Source organism: Xyrauchen texanus, chromosome 17 (genome assembly GCF_025860055.1).
Source record: "Xyrauchen texanus isolate HMW12.3.18 chromosome 17, RBS_HiC_50CHRs, whole genome shotgun sequence".
Classification (NCBI taxonomy): domain Eukaryota; kingdom Metazoa; phylum Chordata; class Actinopteri; order Cypriniformes; family Catostomidae; genus Xyrauchen; species Xyrauchen texanus.
This window is the reverse complement of record NC_068292.1, coordinates 37,824,314-37,846,319: the sequence shown is the minus strand read 5'-3', so window position 1 is coordinate 37,846,319 and position 22,006 is coordinate 37,824,314. Positions and strand designations below refer to the sequence as shown.

General features: G+C 38.5%; 1 protein-coding gene across 2 annotated transcripts in view; it reads left to right on the top strand.

The window, feature by feature from the left end:
- The first annotated feature begins 4,335 nt into the window (after positions 1–4,335).
- Positions 4,336–22,006, top strand: part of LOC127657929 (SWI/SNF complex subunit SMARCC1-like) — a 33,024-nt gene continuing 15,353 nt past the window's right edge. The window contains exons 1-21 of one of the 2 annotated variants that reach the window (XM_052146929.1): positions 4,336–4,563; positions 5,347–5,466; positions 5,612–5,697; positions 5,843–5,924; positions 6,078–6,170; positions 6,254–6,323; positions 6,476–6,545; positions 10,959–11,034; positions 11,209–11,334; positions 11,651–11,742; positions 12,246–12,373; positions 14,598–14,657; positions 14,745–14,782; positions 14,969–15,087; positions 15,269–15,340; positions 15,503–15,616; positions 15,793–15,946; positions 16,052–16,162; positions 16,276–16,335; positions 16,818–17,076; positions 17,198–17,359. In XM_052146929.1, coding sequence (XP_052002889.1) covers positions 4,378–4,563; positions 5,347–5,466; positions 5,612–5,697; positions 5,843–5,924; positions 6,078–6,170; positions 6,254–6,323; positions 6,476–6,545; positions 10,959–11,034; positions 11,209–11,334; positions 11,651–11,742; positions 12,246–12,373; positions 14,598–14,657; positions 14,745–14,782; positions 14,969–15,087; positions 15,269–15,340; positions 15,503–15,616; positions 15,793–15,946; positions 16,052–16,162; positions 16,276–16,335; positions 16,818–17,076; positions 17,198–17,359 — 2,278 coding nt within the window. In that variant the 5' untranslated portion in view covers positions 4,336–4,377. Of the gene's footprint in view, positions 4,564–5,346; positions 5,467–5,611; positions 5,698–5,842; positions 5,925–6,077; positions 6,171–6,253; positions 6,324–6,475; positions 6,546–10,958; positions 11,035–11,208; positions 11,335–11,626; positions 11,743–12,245; positions 12,374–14,597; positions 14,658–14,744; positions 14,783–14,968; positions 15,088–15,268; positions 15,341–15,502; positions 15,617–15,792; positions 15,947–16,051; positions 16,163–16,275; positions 16,336–16,817; positions 17,077–17,197; positions 17,360–22,006 lie in introns of both variants that reach the window. The other variant, XM_052146928.1, reaches the window with a different exon arrangement.

Below are 22,006 nucleotides of genomic sequence, written 5' to 3'. Positions count from 1 at the left end.
GTGGTTGCTGTTGACTGTATTGCTGTTATTGCACCATAATTCCTAGAGTGATCAATAAAGTATCTTAGGTGAAGAAAAAGGTATTAGCTTTACACCATGCTGATGTTGATGAAGAGGCCTACCGCTGAGGTGTCATCAACATATTAGATGCTCCACTTGTGTGGAAATGCATTATGTGATTTTCAACACAAATTACATTTTAACAAGCACATTAGCGAACACTTACAGGGGTAGTTCACCCAAAAATGAAAATGTGCGATGGAAGGATCTAACCGAACAATAAAGTTTTTTAATAATTAATTAAATGGTATTAAAAAAAGTTTTGTAAAACTCCCACACTTAGTGTGATGTCTAAATATCCAACATATTTTATTATTCTTTTAGCTGAAGCAAGTTTGCAAATGGTGATCAATATTTAAGGAAAAATGTACAGTCAGCTGGTCATTATATTAATATAAACCAGGACAAGGTGAGCAGGGCCCCAACATGAAGCAGTATTTTATTAAGGGCTGCAACAAACTATTATTTTGTTAATAAACTAATCTAACGATTATTAGTATGATTAATCGACTAATCGTCAATTAATGAATCAATTAATCAGTAGGTTTTAATCGATTATTCAGCTTTTGCAATGAGTAAAAAGGTTGTGTTATACATATTTTAACTAATAAAAAGCTTGTGTAAATGTCTTTTATTGAACTTCAAGCCAACTGAATAGGTCAATCGGCTTCATATCTTTCTGACTTTGTCCAACTCAAAATCACAAACCAATGCTCTTTCACCATTGTTTTAACCCTTTTGTTCCCTTAAATAGAAGTAAAATATACAAATAAATTCAAAATAAATAAATCAGCTGCATTACAGACAAAAACTAAATTTACATGTTTGAATGTAAAAATAAATCTACATTAAATAAGGCAGTAGCATTAAGGGATTCATTTGTAAAGACAAAAGGTTCTGTTAATGGAAAAACATAGTAGCCCTTTTTGAATCTGCATTTTTTGGTCAACATAAAAATATGCTCACATAACGGACTTGCTCTTTTTTTCTGTGGCAGAGAAGATCCGTTTTGCTGGATGTGGCAGTAATGCAAAGAAAGGATCTTGCAAGCTTTGATAGTGTAGGATAACATCCCTCATTTTCCTTCCACCAACTGAGGGGATCTTCTTTTTTGAGCATTTGATTCTGAAAAGTGCATCTGTACTTCATTTCTCACCAAATGAATCTTTTGGTCATTCTGGGACTCCTCTTCTTCACTGTGGCTGTCTGTGTCAGACTGGAGAAGGTTATCTATCACTGACTTTTCCTCTCTCCTGGGAACTCCTCTTCCTCTGCACATTTCCAGGAATATTTTGCTGCTTTAATAGCAAGGACTTCGACAGTGCTTTGCACCCTTATTCCCTGTTCAACAGTCATAAACTTAAGCATTCTAAACCTTGGGTTTAGGGCTGCTAACAGAACAACTGTGTTGTCTTTGTCCTCAAAGACAATGTTGACATTGCCCCACCTCTCTGTTAACCCTTTGGCCGCTTTTGCTAAAAAAAACTTTTCCTGGTGGTTTTAAAACTTAGGGTTTGTTGCACAGACCTCTGTAGCCCTTTAATAAGTTGAGGAAGGCATGACAATGTTGCATACTCTTTTTATTTATTTATTTTTCTCCCCGATATGGCATGCCCAATTTCCACTACTTACTAGGTCCTCGTGGTGGCGTGGTTACTCACTTCAATCCGGGTGGCAGAGGACAGGTCTCAGTTGCCTTCGCTTCTGAGACAGTCAACCCACGCATCTTATCCTGTGGCTCGATGTGCATGACACCGCAGAGGATCACAGCATGTGGAGGCTCATGCTATTCTCCGTGATCCAAGCACAACTTACCACGTGCCCCATTGAGAATGAGAACCACTAATCGTGACCACGTGGAGGTTACCCCATGTGAATCCACCCTCCAGGAACCGGACCAATTTGGTTGCTTAGAAGACCTGGCTGGAGTCACTAAGCACACCCTGGATTCGAACTCATGACTCCAGGGTTGGTAGTCAGCATCAATACTCGCTGAGCTGCTCCCAATGTTGCATACTCTTGACCACTAAGGAAAACAGTGGCACACTGAAAAGGTTGCAGGCCCTCTATCTGCTCTTCAAGCAGTGACAACTGATTTACCATTGGAATTGTATAGATTACATTTATGCTGCCTTAATGTGCTTTTGGAGATTCAAAGTCAAAGTCATGTTTGTCTCTTGATGTCACCTCAGTATCAGAAAGTGTGGCAATAACTGACCAGCGCTGCTCAAGTAGTCTCTCCATCATAAGTGCTGTTCCACCAGGTACTGACATATTGGATCAGCTTATGCTCATGGTATGTTCATCTGCTGCTGCTTTTCCTTAAGCTTGGTATTGGCCAGATCACTTCTCCTAAAATCTTCAACCAAGCTCCTTGCAGCTCCCAAAGCACTGGTCACAATAAGCTGAAGTGTGTGTTCAGTACAGCGGACAGAGACCCATTTATGTTTGTCTGCCAGCAATTTCATTGCGGCAACAACATTGGATCCATTGTCATGAACGATTGCTTTTATGTTGGTTGGTAAAATGTTGAACTTTGCAACAAACTCGTCCAGTCATGTTGCTATGTTGGCACCAGTATGTCTTTCTTCAAGAGGCATTGTTGCAAGGGTGAGCATCTTCATTTGTCAGTCTTCAGTGATAAAGTGACATCAAAATATGCTTCTGTAGCAATGCTACTTCAAATGACAGCCGTCAGTGCAAAGAAGCTTCTTGCATCTTGAACGGCTTCTTTAACCTTGAAACAAGCAGAAATTTCCAGTGAAAAGCTTTGTAAGTTTTGAATTTTGCTTTAAGATGATCAATTTCACCTCTTTCAGTGGTTAAATTATTGTTCAGTCATCTTTATTGTGTTTAGTTTAAAATCTAACATGTTCCTAAAACATGTATTGTGTCATCAGGTGTAGGTGTATGTATTACTTTTGAAAGGTTTTTTCATATTTCTGTTCCATTAAATTTAAAGTGTGTTCTTGATGGCAGGATATCTCCAGGGTTGAATGTGTAAACCAATTCACCAAAGCCTTGTCCTTTCACCATGGAAAGTGTTCTCATGTCTTTAACTCTCATCAGAACTGACTCCGTAAGAGTCGACATACAAATATTGTACAAGTTCACAAATACAAATATGCAAGCCCTCGAGTTTTGCTACTGATTTACTTTCATAAAAAAACACATAAAGGCAGCATAAAAGTAATCCATAAGACTCCAGTGGTTAAATCCATGTCTTCAGAAATGATAGGTGTGGGTGAGAAACAGATATTGCAATATTTAATATTAAGATAATATTTTTTCCTATAAATTCTCCTCCCTGCCCAGTATATGGTGATATGCATGAAAAATATAAATCGAATGTAAGAAAAAAAAGTTAAAGTTAAAGTGGAGATTGATAGTAAAAAAGGACTTAAATATTTATTTGTTTCACACCCACATCGAACATATAGCTTCTGAAGACATAGATTTACCATTGGAATTTTATAGATTACATTTATGCTGCCTTAATGTGCTTTTGGAGATTCAAAATATGCGTCTGCCTACCGGGAAAATGCCCGGTATGCCAGATTACCAGTCCAGCCCTGAAGGTGAGTAAATGCGAGAATTTTCATTCTGGGTGAACTATCCCTTTAACCGGCCCACAAGCATAAATGGACCACACTTAATAAAATAAGTTATTCTTCTGCTTCCGCTCCTCGTTTTAAGTCATTTTGGATAAAAGTGTCAGCTAAATTACTAAATGCAAAAAATTAAATAAAAAAATAATTAAGTAAATAGGCTACACATTGTTGTCATTTGATGGCCCGTCTAATATTGTGCCTACTATATTTTGCACTGAACATTATACAATTATTAGCTCTTTACAGAAAAGTTTACTTGCACAAAGCCTTGTGAAAAAAATTGTTAAAAAGGCAATTACACATTGTGTGCATTATGCGCATTGCACCTCGTTTTAAACTATTTTGAATTGCTTTTAAAATCATTTATGATTCATTGTTTGCTCATTGATAGCAGACAATCTGACAAGATTTCTTCTTTTACAAAAATCAGTTTCTTTAAATACAAATATGAAATCTGCAAGTTAGTAAATGAAAACGATAAATATAATCATTTTGTTGATTGTACCCTAAACCTATGTAACAGTCTTTCTGCAAGATTTGGCAAATATAAATACATTCTAATGTTGTTGTCTCGTCCGGTCTCCAAACTCTTTGGCATCTCGCGAGGTTTCCTTCAGCCAACGACTCTAGCGTCGACCGTTGCGCAGGCGCAGTGTCGTTTTAAAACATTTTGCACTGACTAGTCTCTCTCGCTAATAAAGAAACAATGGCGACGGCGGCGACTGCAGCGGGTGGAACGGGCTCCGGAGGACCATCAGCCGGCCAAGCGGGCGCAGGTGCTTCGATCGGACGGAAGAAAGATGGAGGGCCTTCGTCTAAATTCTGGGAGAGTTCGGAGACGGTGTCACAGCTGGAGACGGTTCGCATGTGGATCGGAAAACATTACAAGAAGGTCTGCAGCTCTCGCTGTGTCGGTTGAATGGGGGCGCGCGCGTCACACAATAGCTCCAAGAAGCGGCACGCGCTCTTGTTTATAGTTGAATCATGATTACAGTTAATTATTCGAAGGTATTGAACCGGGGTAGTCATTTAGATCATGTTTAGTCTCCAAACTGGAGTTATGGTCAATAACCTTTGCTCTTGGGATGTTTTAAGTGTCAATGTTTTGGGCTGTCGTGTTAGCCCATGGCTAACGTTTGTGTTGTGAGGTGCGCGAGCTGGCATGACGATTGTTGTGTTTGAGAATCTAGTGAGCTGCCTACCTAGAAAGCGTTTTCGGCATCTTTTTTGGGTGCATTTTTGTCCCTCTTAACAAAATCAGCTGATGAGCAACTATGTCATTGACACCTGAGGAGTTGGTGACTCCGAGTCTTTCTCTGTTGTTTATGCTAAAGCTTGGTTACGTTGTTTATTATCAAAATACGCCATGGTACTAACATGTTGCATGTAGAATAATCCATGGTAATGCCATGGTACATGTTCATAACTCATTGTTAGTAACAAGATACTTAAACGGTTCATCGTTTCTCTGCCCATAATTTCGAAACGCACGTGTGTGTTGTGTAAATAAAATCACGAAGAGTGGATGATAGTTGTCTTGGCAGATATGATGAGCTGGTTGAATTAATGCATTAGTCTGCCTGCATTAGTGTCTAACAAAAGTGTCCCTAAATATTTTTTTTTTGATTAACTAATCTGAAGCTAATTTGTTTTATGCATTTGTCTTGTTCTGCAGTATGTCCAAACTGACTCTCCTACAAGCAAATCTTTGACTGCACTGGTGGTGCAGTTGCTGCAGTTTCAGGAGGATGCATTTGGGCGTAGGGTCAGCAATCCTGCTCTCACCAAGCTACCTGTAAGTCTGCATGGACATTTTAAGCAGTTCTTGCAGGGTTAGCTGTTATAAATGTGGTCTTGCTACAAGTGACGTGACAGATAATGCCACAGTGTAATAGCAGGCCAATGGCAAGTTTCAATATTTATGTTATCTGCAATTCTAGGCCAAAATCTTTCTGGATTTCAAACCTGGAGGAGCCCTTTGCCACATTCTTGGATCTGCCTATAAATTCAAAAGCGAGCAGGGGTGGTGAGTGAAATCTTGTGAAGCTTGGTGTGAAAGATGGGCGGGATGACTAACACGGACATCTTTTGTATCAGTTGTATGCTGAAGAAGTTGCAAAAAAGAATGCTTAACCTCATCACCTATAAACTATTTACCTGTGTTTATTCAGGAGGAGGTTTGATCTGCAAAACCCATCCAGAATGGACAGAAATGTTGAGATGTTTATGACTATTGAAAAGACTCTTGTTCAGGTAGAGATTGTTTTGCTGAGGTCCATGCACAAGTTTGGGGAACTTGAATATGATTCATTGTAACTGCATTCTTTTTTTTTTTTTTTTTTTTTTATAAAAAAAAAATGTCTTTTCCTGTATGTGATGAATGCAATATCTCATACTTATCCACAGAATAACTCTTTGACACGACCAGTTGTGTATATTGTGTCTGATGTGGAGCAAAAGCAAGCCAATAAACTCAAAGACATCGTCAAGAGACATCAGGTAAAAAAAAACTGGTCCGGTTTGTTTGTATTAGATTATTTGTTGACTATTTCCCTGACATTTTGTTTAATTCTCTCTTCAAGGGAACCATCACTGAAGATAAGTTGAAGGCCACTCATATCATTTACCCCTCCCCAACCCAGCTGGAAGAAGGTTGGTGTTTGATTTTTATAGTAAACAAATCAACTCCGTTATAAACTACGTCAGCCACCGATGTTGTCTTTCCTCTACTGTTTGTTTTCAATTGAGCTTATAATTGGAGGTTTCCTGGAAGAAAACATAATAATTCTGGTTCTGTCTTTCAGAGGAATGGCTGCGTCCTGTTATGCGCAAAGACAAGCAGGTGCTGGTTCACTGGGGCAGTTATCCTGACAGGTTGGTGATGCTGCATATTAGGGTTGGGCGATATGACCAAAATCTTATATCACAATATTAATATTTTTGCTGGATATGGCAATAAAATAAAATCTCGATTTTTATCAAACTTATGGATGATTAGATTTTTTTAAACTTTATATGTACTCCAACATGGTTCAAATTGCATGTTCTTTATTAGAATGCAAGGCAACCTGGTTCTTTTCATTATAGGAAACAAAGGTGTGCAAGAAAAATGTACAAATGCACTACAGGGGGAAGTTGTCAACAAAGTGTAAATATGTATACCTGCATGATGGACTAAGCTGAGCTACAATCACACTGTACAATCGTACTGGGAATATTACCACTGTCTTTTATATCAGTCTACATGTTGTTAACCCGTTCATTTTGAGAGCGCCACACGTGCAGTTGATCAGATTGGGAGCGGCATTAAGACAAGCGCTATGAATTCTTTTTCTCTTCCTTATTTGGCCTTTTGTGGATTTCTTGATAATTAAAAAAAAAAAAAGTGTCAAAATGCAATTTCGAATTAATTGGAAAAACTGCCCTGCCCTGCGATAACTATATATCACAATATAGTTACATTTAAAAAAATTATTTAAAAAAAAAATCAATGAAAGTTGTCTTGTATTAAATAACTATATTGTAATGCCTATTATTTAATAATCCGGTCATTTAATTAAATACTTCATAATTACTAACTCTTATGTAATTTTCTCTTTATTTGACAAACATAGTCAAAGTAAAAAAAAAAAATACAAAAAACTGTTTGGCTTTAAATCAAACTTACCATAATGCTAAATTTCACATTATGGCACATTTCAGTCTGATGTTGTTGAATAGTATTATTATTATTATAAACCTTCCTCAAGATACTCAACATCTTCTGAAAGCAATGAAACAAATAAATCTTCATGAGGCACGTAATGATTTAAGTTATCTCTGTAAAAAATATTTGAAAGCAAAGCCGGTTTGTTTCCTAATATTTAACATCACTCAAACTGAATTTTGTTAAGGTTGATGAGGTGTAGTTTAAATAATCTGCATGGCAGATGAGACATTGTTGGTGCATGACACATTGTTTTAGCCATTTTCCTCCTGTGTTGGTTAAAATGTTAGATGTTTGACTTTCTCCATAGCGCTTTCAGATAAAAAAAAAAAAACTCTGTAGAATTCAAATGGGTCACACAAGTTTTTAAGTTTGTGCCACGTTATACAGCACGAGTGCTGCTGCTCTCGGCCTACTTCCTGTGGAGCACAAACGGGACAGCTGCTAGGCTCACGTGCACTTTCGTGCTCCCCAAGACATTCACGTGAATCACAGCTACATGTGTCAGATGAGAAGTATGTTCAGAATGCGAGATGAATGTCAATGAATTTGCATTGGCGGCATGAAATTTTGATTGGGTTGCTACCTAAAAATGGTCAGTCCCTGAAAAACCCCGTTTCTTCCATTCTCTCAGTCTCATGAAAAGGCGATCTGCCTTCCTTCTCCATTTATCCGACAGTGGCTGCATTCGAAAATAATGCCTTTGGAGGCTGTATACAGAGACAAGATTAAAATAAGGTGCTTTTCAAACTGTTCTGAGACCAGTTTCCTTAAGAGTTCCATTTATTCAAAGCAGCAGTCAGTTAAGCCATTAACTGATTGGGAAGCAAGTAGGGATGGGTGAAATGTAAAAAATATTTAATTGATAATAGTTTAAAAAAAAATATCATGATATCTGATTATATCGTTAACCCCCCTGCTGAGGGTCGTTGAATATTTTTGCTTCAAAAATTACATTTATTGAAACACGAAAGGATTTTTATAAATTCAAGCTGCACTTTAAGCAAAATTAAAAAAGCAATTAAAATAATGAAGTGATAAAAATAATAAAATTCTAAATGTAAAGTTAAGTCATATTTAATAATAACCCATTACCTATAGAAAGTTTTACACAACCCACATACCAATTTCTAAATGGCTAAAACCAAATGTCCATCCATCCATCCATCTTCAACCGCTTATCCGAAGTCGGGTCGCGGGGGCAGCTGCTCCAGCAGGGGGCCCCAAACTTCCCTATCCCGAGCCACATTAACCAGCTCTGACTGGGCGACCCCGAGGCGTTCCCAGGCCAGTGTGGAGATGTAATCTCTCCACCTAGTCCTGGGTCTTCCCCGAGGCCTCCTCCCAGCTGGACATGCCTGAAACACCTCCCTAGGGAGGCGGAAAGGGGGCATCCTTACCAGATGCCCAAACCACCTCAACTGACTCCTTTCAACGCAAAGGAGCAGCGGCTCTACTCCGAGCTCCTCACGGATGACTGAGCTCCTCACCCTATCTCTAAGGGAGAAGCCCGCCACCCTTCTGATTAAGCCCATTTCGGCCGCTTGTACTCGCGACCTAGTTCTTTCGGTCATGACCCAACCTTCATGACCATAGGTGAGGGTAGGAACAAAAATTGACCGGTAGATCGAGAGCTTTGCCTTTCGGCTCAGCTCTCTTTTCGTGACAACGGTGCGATAGAGCGAGTGCAATACCGCCCCTGCTGCCCCAACTCTCCGGCCAACCTCCCGCTCCATTGTCCCCTCACTCGTGAACAAGACCCCGAGGTACTTGAACTCCTTCACTTGGGGCAAAACCTCATTCCCTAAAACCAAATGTGTTTTATTGAATTTGTTTGTATTGCGTTTCGTTTATTCACTTAAAGCTTCCTAAACAAAAGAATATAGAACTCAAATTTAGGTTCAAGGTAAACGTGGTCTTGTATTTTATTATTTAATCACTTTTGTATTTGTTTATTTGATACAAAGATATATTTGAATGAACCTGCAGAGTTGCATTCACCTCCTGAGATGGTCTTCGGTCATTTGCAGCATTCTCATACATGACACTATTCTTGCGAACAGTTTTCATGTGACTGAAACAGAGAAGTGTGATAACTCTTTACATGCACGTCCACAAGACAATCCCGCGGCATGCCTTTAAACAAACAGCGCATCAGTACAGGCATTGACAGATTATAATTTTTTTGTCGGTTCTTAAAAATATAATAAATTGCGTGTGACAAGGAGGAGGGCGGGGATGGGCCAGGCCATGACTACGCACGCCCGGCCTCCAATCGGGCTAATCAGCCAAGGAGAGGGATAAGTGCCGCGGGATGCGGCAATTGGTGCGAGAGAGAGCCACATGCAGCTGCCATGTTTGTGTTCTGTGTGTCTTTTTGTGTTTCTTCAAGCACGTGTCTTGGTGTTTAACAGCATTTCTTGTCATGTTTTACTCCCAAGTCTTACAGGAAGCCCACCACTGTTGTGGGCAAACTTACCCGCTCATAAAACAACTGCATTTAGACAAGATACTTGCGAATAAGGAGCTGGATTCAGCCTTGTTGCATTTGGCGGGTGCAAATGTCATATTCTGGGCTACCGTTTAATATATCTGCTGACTTTCAATATCCATTGTTTTGCTGTTTACCAATATTGTCAATCATCGTCTTTCAATGAGTGTCAAAACCGACATCGGGAGATTTGTAAGACATCGTCGATATTCGATAACATCGTCCTATCGCCCAGCCCTAAAAGTAAGTCAGCTGCCTACACTATGTTTTCGGATGCAGCCAACGTGTACCGTTGTGCATATGTGTATTAGAATGAGGTGCACATTTCTTCCCATGCGGTGTGTAACTGCGATATAGATGATAGTCCAAAATGTTTGCAGATTTGCTTTTGTTGCTGGTTGAGATGACGGTGAGTGAGCATTTTTGGGATATGTGAAAAGATAAGGCAGCTTGCCTGTATGTATATCTCTCCCAAACCTGGCTCACCACTTGTGGGTGAAGTCTCCATTCTCCACACAGTAAATCTGCTCCTATGTTTAAGTATGAACTGCTCCATACAATCAGTTTATGTGCTAGAATGTGCAGTGAGTCAAGCTTGCACATCTTGGATATGTATATATATGCCAATGTTAACCACAGGAAGTGAGGAAAAAAAATTGTGAAGTTTCACGAAGTAAAAAAAACCCCCCAAAAATAATTTATCTGCAATAATATTAATGTGTCACAAGGTATAGTTTATCCAAACACAAATAAAAACAACCTGTCATCAACTCACTTTCATTGCTTGAATTTCATAAAACACTTTTTATTGTATTATTTTGCCTTCTATGCCTTGAAAAACCTATTTAGTAGAATGTCCAAGCTGCTGTTTTCTATAAAGCAAAAGTGGATGCTAAGGTGAGCAAAAAGGGACTAAAAATCATACAAATAAAAGTTGTTCATATGAGACTATATCCCACAATAAATTTGTGTGCAAAACTCACTGAATATTTTTTTGAGTGAACTATTCCTTTTATGAGCAGAAAAGTTATTATACCGAATGGTTCCTTTCTATGGTTGATCAAGAATGTTTGTACATTGTTTTTTACAGTTATGACACGTGGGTATCAACAAGTGACATTGATGGAGATGTTGAGGATCCACCAAACTCTGAGAAACCATGGAGGGTGAGAGGGTGTTTCAATAAACAATTTGCATCGTCAAGCTCAGTGACCGCTTGAGAAGTTCCTAAATTACGTCCTTTTTCATTCATCGAAAACCTTACAATGTGAAGTGATGCAGCCCATCATCAGGATTAAATTTTCCAGATTTTCGCTCACTACGCTCTGTGATGCCCTCAGGTGCATGCTAAATGGGTCGTCGACACCGATGCTTTCAACGAGTGGATGAATGAGGAAGATTATGAGGTGGACGAAAACAAAAAGCCTGTTAGTTTTCGCCAGCGGATCTTCCCAGGGGAAGAAGTGGTAAGAAATGTGCAGCCCACTTTTTAAGTAGATATGGTACTCATCCAGATGTCCGTTTATAGCCAGATATCTAAGGGTCTTTTTGGCAGCATTTGTTCTGTCATTGTCTGTTCTGTCAGTCATCCTTTCAACCTTTTCCTAGCTGCTTCATCCTCATGTACCCTTACCCTCACTGCCTTACCCACCCAGAAATCCCCTCAGCACCTCCCTCCCCCTTGTGTGTGTAAGACCGTTCCATTCTCTCATTCTCTCGCTCTTTCTCTCATCCTTCACCCTCCATGGTTCTGATCAGTCTTCCCGTACACCCGATCGCAAGGAACGCAAGTCCCTGGTTTCTGGCAAGAAGAGGAGACGCTCTCCCTCCCCACCCAGCACCCCTGCGGAGTCTCGCAAAAAGGGCAAGAAAGGGTAACTGTCTCTCCTGATAGTGTGACAACAAATTGCTGGAAAATTTTAGAGCATATTATATAGTTAAAATACTTGGTTATGAATACCCTTTAAAAATCTGATATTTTTCTATTTTAGTTAAAGCCTAATAGCCTACATATTATCACAAAATTATGACTTGATACTAATTTAATTTAGTATTTTTTCAATTGTGTTACTTAATTTACTTAAAGGGCAACACTTTTTTTTTTATTTTTTTATGCCCTCATAAAGGTACAAAATGCTCCTAAATATCAAATCCAGAGGGCAAAAATGGCCCCTTATTTAAAAAAAAAAAAGTCAATTTCTGACCTTGGTTGACGTATAGAATTTGGGCTTAACTCTTTGTGTAAAATTGTAAATTATTAGTTGTTTGAAGTCTGGTATAAGAAGTTTGAAATTGTCAAACTTTTCAAAGTTAGTCCTTGTCTCTTATATTATAAGGAATAGTTATGTTTAGAGGCTTACCACTTTTCATCAAACAGGAATCCTGGATCACAGTGGAGGCGCCGTGGACATCAAAATGATGATGAGCAAGATGAAGACCTCACGAAGGACCTGGAAGATCCCTCCCCTGTGCCAGGAATGGAAGAGGTTACACTGTCAAAAAGTGGTCAGTGTCTTTGATTAATTGTGGCTCTTCACAAGTCCCTCAAATTTAGCTGATAAGTTCGGTGCTGGTAACCGAAATGTTGAATGTTTGAACCCAACAAAAAAATCATCCATGAGCCATCATCATTGTGCGAATGAGCAAGCTACTGAAAGGGTCAATTAACCCAAAAAGGTAATTTCTGTAATTTCCTCTTCTTCATGTTCCAAACTCTGATTGCTTTCCTGGAACAGAAAAAGTGATGTTAGCTAGAATGTTGGGTGTGACAGCCTAAGTCACCACTCACAGCCCTCTACATTGTGAGTAAATCACTCACATATGCAAGTTAATTTCAGGATATTCAACAAAAATATGTCTGTTATTAGCCACTGTGAGTAAATATTAACATTTCACTTGCCAGTGATTGAGCTGTGTAGTGTCAAAGTAGAGAGATCCTTTAACTGAATAAAAAAACATGTGATTAAGAAGATGGATTCAGCCTTGTCTTTTCCTGCATGCTGTCTCATGAGCGTGCAGGAAAATGCATTTGTGTCTTATTCAGTTGAAATCTGAGCATCTAATTGATCTGCACCACAAGTGTCACTGGAGCAGCTCTCTTGAGAGTGCATGAAGATGAACCGCTTCTCAAACGCTCTGATGTGAGCACCGTCTACAGAGGCTTGTGCTAAACTAAACAAATAATGGTACATGCTATTTACACCCTTTTGTAAATTGTGTCATACTATTTGCACCCATATTTATATACTAGCATGCAGTATGGGCATCACTGCAGTGTGTTAATTGATATAGTTCCCTTTGAAAAAATAACCTTGGTTTAACTACAGTAACTTTGGTTTCACGCGGGAACGAGTGCGATCGACAGACCCCGCTTCCAGATCAAACCTGTTTCTGCAATCCTCTACATTCAACTTGACCAAATCACTGTGATGCAATCAACATTTATATACATTTGTCTATTATTTTTAGTATTTAAGGAAATATTAAGAGTGGAAACAGGAAATCAGAACTGCGGTTGCTGCACACATTCACACACCGTCTTTACACCCCATGCCACTGCAGCGGCATCTATTGGTTAGTTTGTCGTATATTTCTGTGGTTCCACCAGACAATTGGGTTTCAAATAGCTGTGCTGTGTGGCAGATGCCATTTTCCTAAAAAAAACAAAAACGGCGATGTTTACGAATTGAATTGATGACGTCTTCTCGTTGGTGATTTGATCGATGGATTGTTACCCCCCACCAATATGACATTATAATGTGTTCTCAATGACCACATGTATAGATTTCACATGAGATCAGTAAAAGATGCTTTAAAAAACAAAAACTTGACTATGATATAAGTAATATATATGCAGTAGAAAATGTGTAATTTGTCTTGCATACATTCTGAATTCATGGCGCTAATGTGCTAACAGTAAGCAGCCATAATGTGTGCTGAAATCACACTGTTATTATAATTTATGAAGACATTGATAGTACTGCAAAGGTTGGCATATAAAAGTGTTAATGGGCAGAATACAGATAAAAGAGTTATGATTTCTTACTATTGGCAGATTTGTAAATTGCTTGTAGCTGCAGATGGCACACGTATGAAGTAGTATATCAAACAGAGTGAATGGGCACATCAGAGTATTTTAGAAATGTTATTCCTTTTGTATACCAATTAAACAAAAAATGTCTATGTGAATGATCATACAGATGTAGGTACATTTGCACCAGCCGTTGTGTTCATGCTTGCCTATCTTAACTAACTGAAAGGGAATTAGCTGTTGGCCTCAAAGTTGGTGGAGTTCCAGGTCACACCAACCCATGAAGTGGACCAATGGCAGTAAGAAAGTGTTTAGCAGCCAGTAAGAAGTTTTCCTAAGTGTTCGCCCTGGCGAGCGGTTACGTACCATTCATTTACCGTAAATGTTTGGCCAGATTTTGTTCTAAATGATGTCACATGTTTCTTCTTCGATATCGTAGAAAGTATGCAGGGGCCTTAAACATACTTAAAGTCACTTTTGATAAAAGTGCCTGGTTAATGACTACCAAAACATTTTGAATCTAGGTACACTAAATTCAGCGTATGGCTTAAATGGACACTATGGGTCTTACTGGCAGCAGCCCTAATTTCATTGTCCTACTTAACACTGAAAGCTTTTAGATGTTATTACATTGGAATGGTCTGTCTGTTGCCCTCCCTCCACTGCTCTGCTTGATGTTCTCTTCCTTTCTTTCTGCAGTCAATCAAAAAAAGGACAATGAGAACACACCAGTGAAGGGCGGAACAGTTGCTGATTTGGGTAAGTATTTTTCCTCTTATTTATGATGGCCAGAAATACACGTTAAAGATGTTGTCAATGAATAAATGTATTTGTTTTCTGTCTTAGATGACCAGGAATATGATTCTGTAGCATCTGGTGGCAAGGTAGTCTGTCCTTGAACTTTAATCCAATAATTGTTTTTAAACAATTTCTCTCCTTTATTATAAAATATGTATGGCCGTATTGTAACAGCCCAGACCTTTTACCAATAATTCTTTCTGAAATAGTTTCTGTCTCTGTTTGTTGTAATTTGACTGGTTCTGAAAGACTGTACAACTTAAAATTGACAGGATGATGAAGAACAGGGCAAAATAGAGGTCAATCGTCTGATCGACTCCGAGGACAATGTGACTGAGCAAACCCATCACATTATTATCCCCAGCTATGCCGCATGGTTCGACTACAACAGGTATTAAATCCCTCTGGCCGTGTGACTGTTTTACTGCTTTCATGTGAGCTGGTAATTTTAAAGGCCAACATGATTTTTCCACATTGTTCATCTTACCTTGTGCAGGCATTTCGTAATCCTTTGCTGGCTGCTTTATATCTCTTGTGTTATGTCCCATAACTTTGCATCATTGTTCTTCCAGTATACATGAAATTGAGAGGCGTGCCCTGCCGGAGTTCTTCAATGGCAAAAACAAATCTAAGTCTCCAGAGATGTAAGTTTTTAGTTTCGCTGTGCATAAACCTTTAATTCTCTTCAAGACATGAATCGCATTTTCAAGTGATTATGTTCTAATGATCCCTTTATTGCTTTTTTGCAAGTCTTCTATACATTTACAACTTCAACTTCAATGTCATTCTGTTTAACTCTTGATCAGATATCTGGCTTATCGGAACTTCATGATTGACACGTACCGGCTGAATCCTCAAGAGTACTTGACCTCCACCTCCTGCAGGAGGAACCTCACTGGAGATGTGTGTGCTGTCATGAGGTGAGTTCTTATTTAGTCTGCCATGTGATTAGTTGTTATAATATTAAAATGAGAGACTTGCATAACTAAGCAAACCAGGATTATTTTTTTGCAATGTTTAGCTTTTAGTTCTATAGAATATTTTTCCTTATGTACATGCAAGTATATTTATCTTGCATATTGTCCGTTTCTCCCAGGGTGCATGCTTTCTTGGAGCAGTGGGGACTGGTAAACTACCAGGTTGATGCAGATAGCAGACCCCTCCCTATGGGCCCTCCACCAACCCCACACTTTAACGTATTAGCTGATACTCCCTCCGGCTTGGTGCCGCTGCACCACCGCCCTCCTCAGGTGAGACTGGGACAACTTTCATTTTGGTTCCCAGAAGCACATCATTTTAATAAGTTTTTTAGTGAAATGATTGCAGTGCAATAAAGTCTCAGCTGCTCTCTCCAGGTTCCCTCTGCACCACAGATGCTGAACTTCCCAGAAAAGGACAAAGACAAGCCAACTGACCTGCAGAACTTTGGCCTCCGTTCAGATGTATACACAAAGAAGAATCCCAAGGTAAGTGGTGATGATCCTCTTGCCTGCTGTCAAGCCTAACTTACAGAAGTAATCATTACTTTATTATCTATCATAGTTCAAGATGTGATCATTTACGCTATTTTTCTTTACAGGTTAAAGGAGCCGCTGGTGGCAGAGAGTGGACTGAACAAGAAACTTTGCTTCTGTTGGAGGTGAGATCAGACTCCTTTATATCAAATAGGGATGGGTAACTAGATTTTTGTCATTTTGATCATTTGTTCAATTGGCATGCTGACAGCTTGCCAGTTTGCATGATAAAACCCGTCTTTGAAAAATTGCAACTTTAAATTCTTCCTCTTTAGCCATACATTTTCAGACTGAGGCCATTACATCATTTGATGTTTGAGTGTCCACAATGAGCTTTTTGAGTTAAAATATTTACTTTTGGAAAACAATGTTTTTAGAACCCTGCATTTTGTTCTGTTGCATGCCATCTAGTTTTTAATATAGCATTTTGTAAATGGAAACATTTATGAAGAAACCTGCCTAATTACACAGGCTTTCCTTTAGGCAGATTATTTGACTAGTCATTCAGGCATCGAAATTGAAAATTTATGGTTTTGCACATCCTTTTTTTTTTTTTTTACCTTTTTACCTTCTGTCTAGTCTTATATTTAATTTGTGATATTTCCAGGCTCTGGAGATGTACAAGGATGACTGGAACAAGGTTTCAGAGCACGTGGGCAGCCGTACTCAGGATGAGTGCATCTTGCATTTCCTGCGGCTGCCCATAGAGGATCCATACCTGGAGAGCTCTGAAGCCTCGCTAGGTCCTCTAGCTTACCAGCCGATCCCTTTCAGCCAATCAGGAAATCCCGTCATGAGCACTGTTGCATTCCTCGCTTCGGTTGTCGACCCACGTGTGGCAGCTGCTGCTGCAAAGGCAGCTTTGGGTATGTTTTTACAGTATTTTCTGCCACTTATGTTGCTTTTATAGGAGTATATTCAGAATTATCGGTTATGTACGTAGATGCCTGTATTTTGATAGCGATTTGTGTCATTTTGCACTTGTAGAGGAGTTCTCCCGTGTGCGTGAGGAGGTGCCAATGGAGCTGGTGGAGGCGCATGTAAAGAAGGTGCAGGAGGCGGCACGCGACACAGGAAAAGTGGACCCTGCATTTGGCCTTGAGAGCAGTGGCATTGCTGGCACCGCACCTGAGGAGCCAGAGAAGACAGGTAACAACTTGCATACAGTGAAGTCTGGAATCTTGTTAATGAAATTCTGAGTCCAAAGACCATTCACAGACTGTGTGGCAGGGCTTAACAATAAGCATGGCCTGCTGGACTGGGTCTAGTGTGAGAGTGTTTTCAACCTGTTGACAGAACTGTCACTTGCCTTGTCAGGTCAGTTTTGGCATTAAATCTTACATTCATTGGTCTTGTAGTGTTTTTTTTTTTTTTTTTTTTTTCTTTTTTAATAATGAGTAGTTCACCCAAAAATGAAAATTCTATCGTTTACTCATGCTATCTCAAATGTGTATGACTTTCTTCTGCTGAACACAAACAAAGATTTTTAGAAGAATATCTCTGCTCTGAAGGTCCTTAAGATGCAAATCAGCAGGGTCAAAAACTTTGAAGCACAAAGGCACCATAAAAGTAATCCATAAAACTTCAGTGATTAAATCCATATCTTCAGAAGCGATATAAGTGTGGTTGAGAAACAGATCAATATTGAAGTCCTTATTTTTTCTCTTTTTTTAAAATTTTTTTTTAACCATAAATCATTTTCAAACAGCCCTCCTAATAGATAATCATCGTTTGCTTTTGGCCATTTGTATTCTTCGTGCATATCACCCCCTACTTGGCAGGGAGGAGAATTTATAGGAAAATGGGACATAATGTTGATCTTTTTCTCACACACACCTATAATGTTACATCAGAAGACATGGATTTAACCACTGGAGTCATATGGATTACTTTGATGCTGCACGTGTGTGTGTGTGTGTGTGTGTTTAGCTTAAGTTTTGGACTCTTAACTTGCATTTTATCTTTTTATATCTAAAAATCTTGATTTGTGTTCTGCTGAAGAGAGTCATAGACATCTGGAATGGCCTGAGCGTGAGTAAATTATGAGAGATTTTGTGGGCTGAAACCTTCCTTCAATGCTTTCCAGCATTACATTTTTGTATACATATATATTTCAGTTAGTTTGCAAGATTAATTTCATTAAAATGTTTCTAAGAAAAACTAAATTTAAATGAATATTTTATTCTGGTACATGTGCATTGCTGGACAAATAAAAAAAGCAAACTGTGGTTGCAGCTCAGATTGTCTAAGTGGTTGGCTCTTGGTCACAACAAGCTGCAATATGGATTGGACTAAACTAGTCAAAAGTCTGACATTGACTACGTTTACATGGACACCACAAAGCAATTATTGCGAGAAAGCGGGCTATTTCTGTTTATTGCGAGAAAGCATTCCTGTTTAGCACACTGTATAAGCAGCTTACACTTTACTCCCATATCTAGAGCTGGGTGAATTTATTCGATTTATTTTTTAAATTTATTTATTTATTATTTTTTAGATAAATTATTATTTTTTTTTTTAATCGTAGAATTGAATTTTGCATAAAATATTAGCATACGCTGTAGTTAGATACACTGTCAATCCACCAATGGCTGAATATAAAAGAGAAAAACAAATGTTCACCGCACTTTGCTTGATGCCATCCTCAATCAGATATGCAGAATGTGTGGAAATATGCACGGCTGCCCACTCTAGTGTAACAAAGGTTAACAACACTGAGACTGATATAAAAGCCGGTAATATTTCCAGTACGGTTGTAGTGTAATTGCAGGTAGACTTCATCCATCATGCATGTTTACACCAGCATAATCAAACTATAACCGTGTTCTGTGTAAGCCATGTATCACTAAGTTACATTTTCTGAGATTTCAACAGAAATGTAGGTTTATAATAAAGTGTTAGAACATACGTGACCGTTATGGGCGCTTCATATCAAATCATATAATGGATAGGCTATAAATGGTAAATGATATAGTAAAAATGCTTTCTAGATAAACATGACTATTTCTTGACAACTTTCTAGATGGGGTTGATTTAGATCGGTTTGATTTAAATTGGCTTTAAGGTATTTTGTAGTTCTCTTATACTATCATTTCTGAATATCAGTGTTATTTTAAATAAATTAGATTTTAATTTATTTTACTTTTATGCTGTTGACAACTTAGTGATGCACTTTTTATTTTTGTACATTTCTGTTACAAACCTTTTTTCTAAAATGAAAAAAAAAAAAAAGAAAAGATTTTTCTAACCAGTTTGCCATTCTAACAAGGAACATGTTATTTGAATCATGTTGGAGTTACTATATATATATATATATATATATGCGGCTCAGTCATTAACCGGCTTTCTCCACAGCAATGCAATTTTCCTGCGATGCTTGTGTAAATAACAACCATAGGATACTTGGAAGACTTTGCTTTTATATTCTCCGTTGCTCGCTTTATTTCCAGTAACATTCAACGGAATTGCACTGCAATATTGGAGTTTCCCTCTTATGGAAGTCTATGGGATATTTTAAATTGGTGTGGATAAATGGGTGTAGTTTATAGTGTATGTGTTTCCCACTGGACTCCCAGAAATGTAGATTTTTTTTTATTTTTATTTTTTTCCACTGTGTTGACTTGTTGGGCTCCATTTATATGACGTTTGTTATCCTGTTTAGTACCACACATGCGCACTTTTCAAACACCCATCAGAACAGTGCTTATGCATTTACTTGGCATATTAAGCCGCATTATCTGAGAGAAACTTGGTTTTAAATCTGTTAAATTAATAGTTCACCATCCCAAATGGGTATGACTTTTCTTTATTTCTTCTGCAGAACACAAAGATTTTTAGAAGAATATATCAGCTTTGTAGGTCCTCACGATACAAGTGAATGGTGATCAGTCCTTTCAAAACTCCAAAAAGGAGATAGTCAGCATAAAGGTAATCCATAAAACAGTAGTTTAATCAATGACTTCTGAAAAGATCCAGATGTGAGAGACTAGTGCGTGAATCACAGGGACCGCATAGGTGTGTCATTCTAACTGCTGCCACCAGGTGGCATAAAATCAATACGTTCATGGACCGTCTTCAGAAACAAACCAGCTGTGGATGGGTTTTTCATGATATAGAAATTGTCTAAGGCAATAGAAAGACCACGATTGGCTAAAAATAACCTTTTAAAGGGATTGTTCACCCAAAAATGAAAACCGATATTAACTCACTCCCATGTTGTTCCAAATCCAGATACATTTTTTTTCTTAGAATACAAAAGGAGATATTAGGCAGTCTCAGTCAGCATTCACTTTAATTGCATCTTTTTTTTCCATAGAATGATAATGAATGCTGATAGAGCCTGTCATTCTGCCTAGCATCATCTTTTGTGTTGCATGTAATTAAATCAGTCATATGGGCTCACAACAACAGGAGGGGTCAAAGTGAGAACAAAATTCAAATTTTTGTTAAACTATTCCTTTAAGTTTCCCACCTTCACACCTATCTGAGCAAGACCGTGTGAGGCACTACAGCACTAGCATCATTGTGTGTCTGGACACAATGGTAGCTAATGGCTTTATGCAGCCCTGGCAGATGGGACACCGATGTGGGAGGGGTTGAAACTGGGTCAGTTGAGTGTGGCATAGTGTGCCAGTGTAAGCTTTGCCACATACACGCCTTGTTACTAAAGGCTCACACACACAACACTGGTCATGTCATTGTACTACTGCATATGGCAAAGCAATTTTTAGACTTTTAGGAATACTTTCTTGGCAAAAGTGCCCAATTCTGTTTCTGCTCAAACTAGTGTCCCTACAAACCCCTAAGTTGTTTATATGACTGTTTAAATGGGTGATCCTCTTAAACTGCCCAGCATGTTTAAAACACCCTACCCTGGTATGTTTATAATTGACATCTACAAATGTAATGTTATTAAAGGGATAGTTCACCCAAAAATGAAAGTTATCTCATAATGTACTCACCCTCATGCCATCCTAGATGTGTATGACTTTCTGCTACAGAACACAAATTATGATTTTTGAAGAATATAATAGCTCTGTAGGTCCATAAGGTGAATGGTGATCAAAATTTTGATGCTCCAAAAAGCACAAAGGACTCATGTTTTAATCCATATCTTCAGAAGCAATATGATAGGTGTGGGTGAGAAACAGAGAATTAATAACAGATAATATTCAAGTCTTTTTTTTTTTTTTTTTGCTAGAATTTTTCTCCCTGCCCTGTAGGGGGCGATATGCATGAAGAATGTGAATCACCAAAAGCACAAGAAGAATGTGAAAGTTATAGTGGAGATTGTCTGAGTAAGGAGCAGAATTTATGCTAAAAAAAGAGCTTCAATATGTATCTGTTTCTCACGCACACCTATCATATCGCTTCAGAAGACATTGACTTAAACACTGGAGTCTTATGGATTACTTTAATGCTGACTCAATTGATTTTTGGAGCTTCAAAATTTTGGCACCCAGTCACTTGCATTTTATGGAACAAAAGAGCTGAGAAATTCTTGTAAAAATCTTAAAATTTATTTGAGTTAAGCAGATGAAAGAAAATCATACACATCTGGGATGGCTTAAGGGTGAGTAAATGATGAGAGAATTTTCATTTTTGGGTAAACTAAGCCATTAACTTCTGTATTTTACATGGTATAATGTTAGTGGAAGTACACGCTGTCTCGCATTCGCACATTGGTTAGCACTGTAGCAAAAGGACTCAAGTTCTCATGTGAACACTAGCTATTGTGAATGAGCTTCTCTCATGAATGAATAAAGGACTTCAAGATTTCCCTGAAAAATGTGTAAA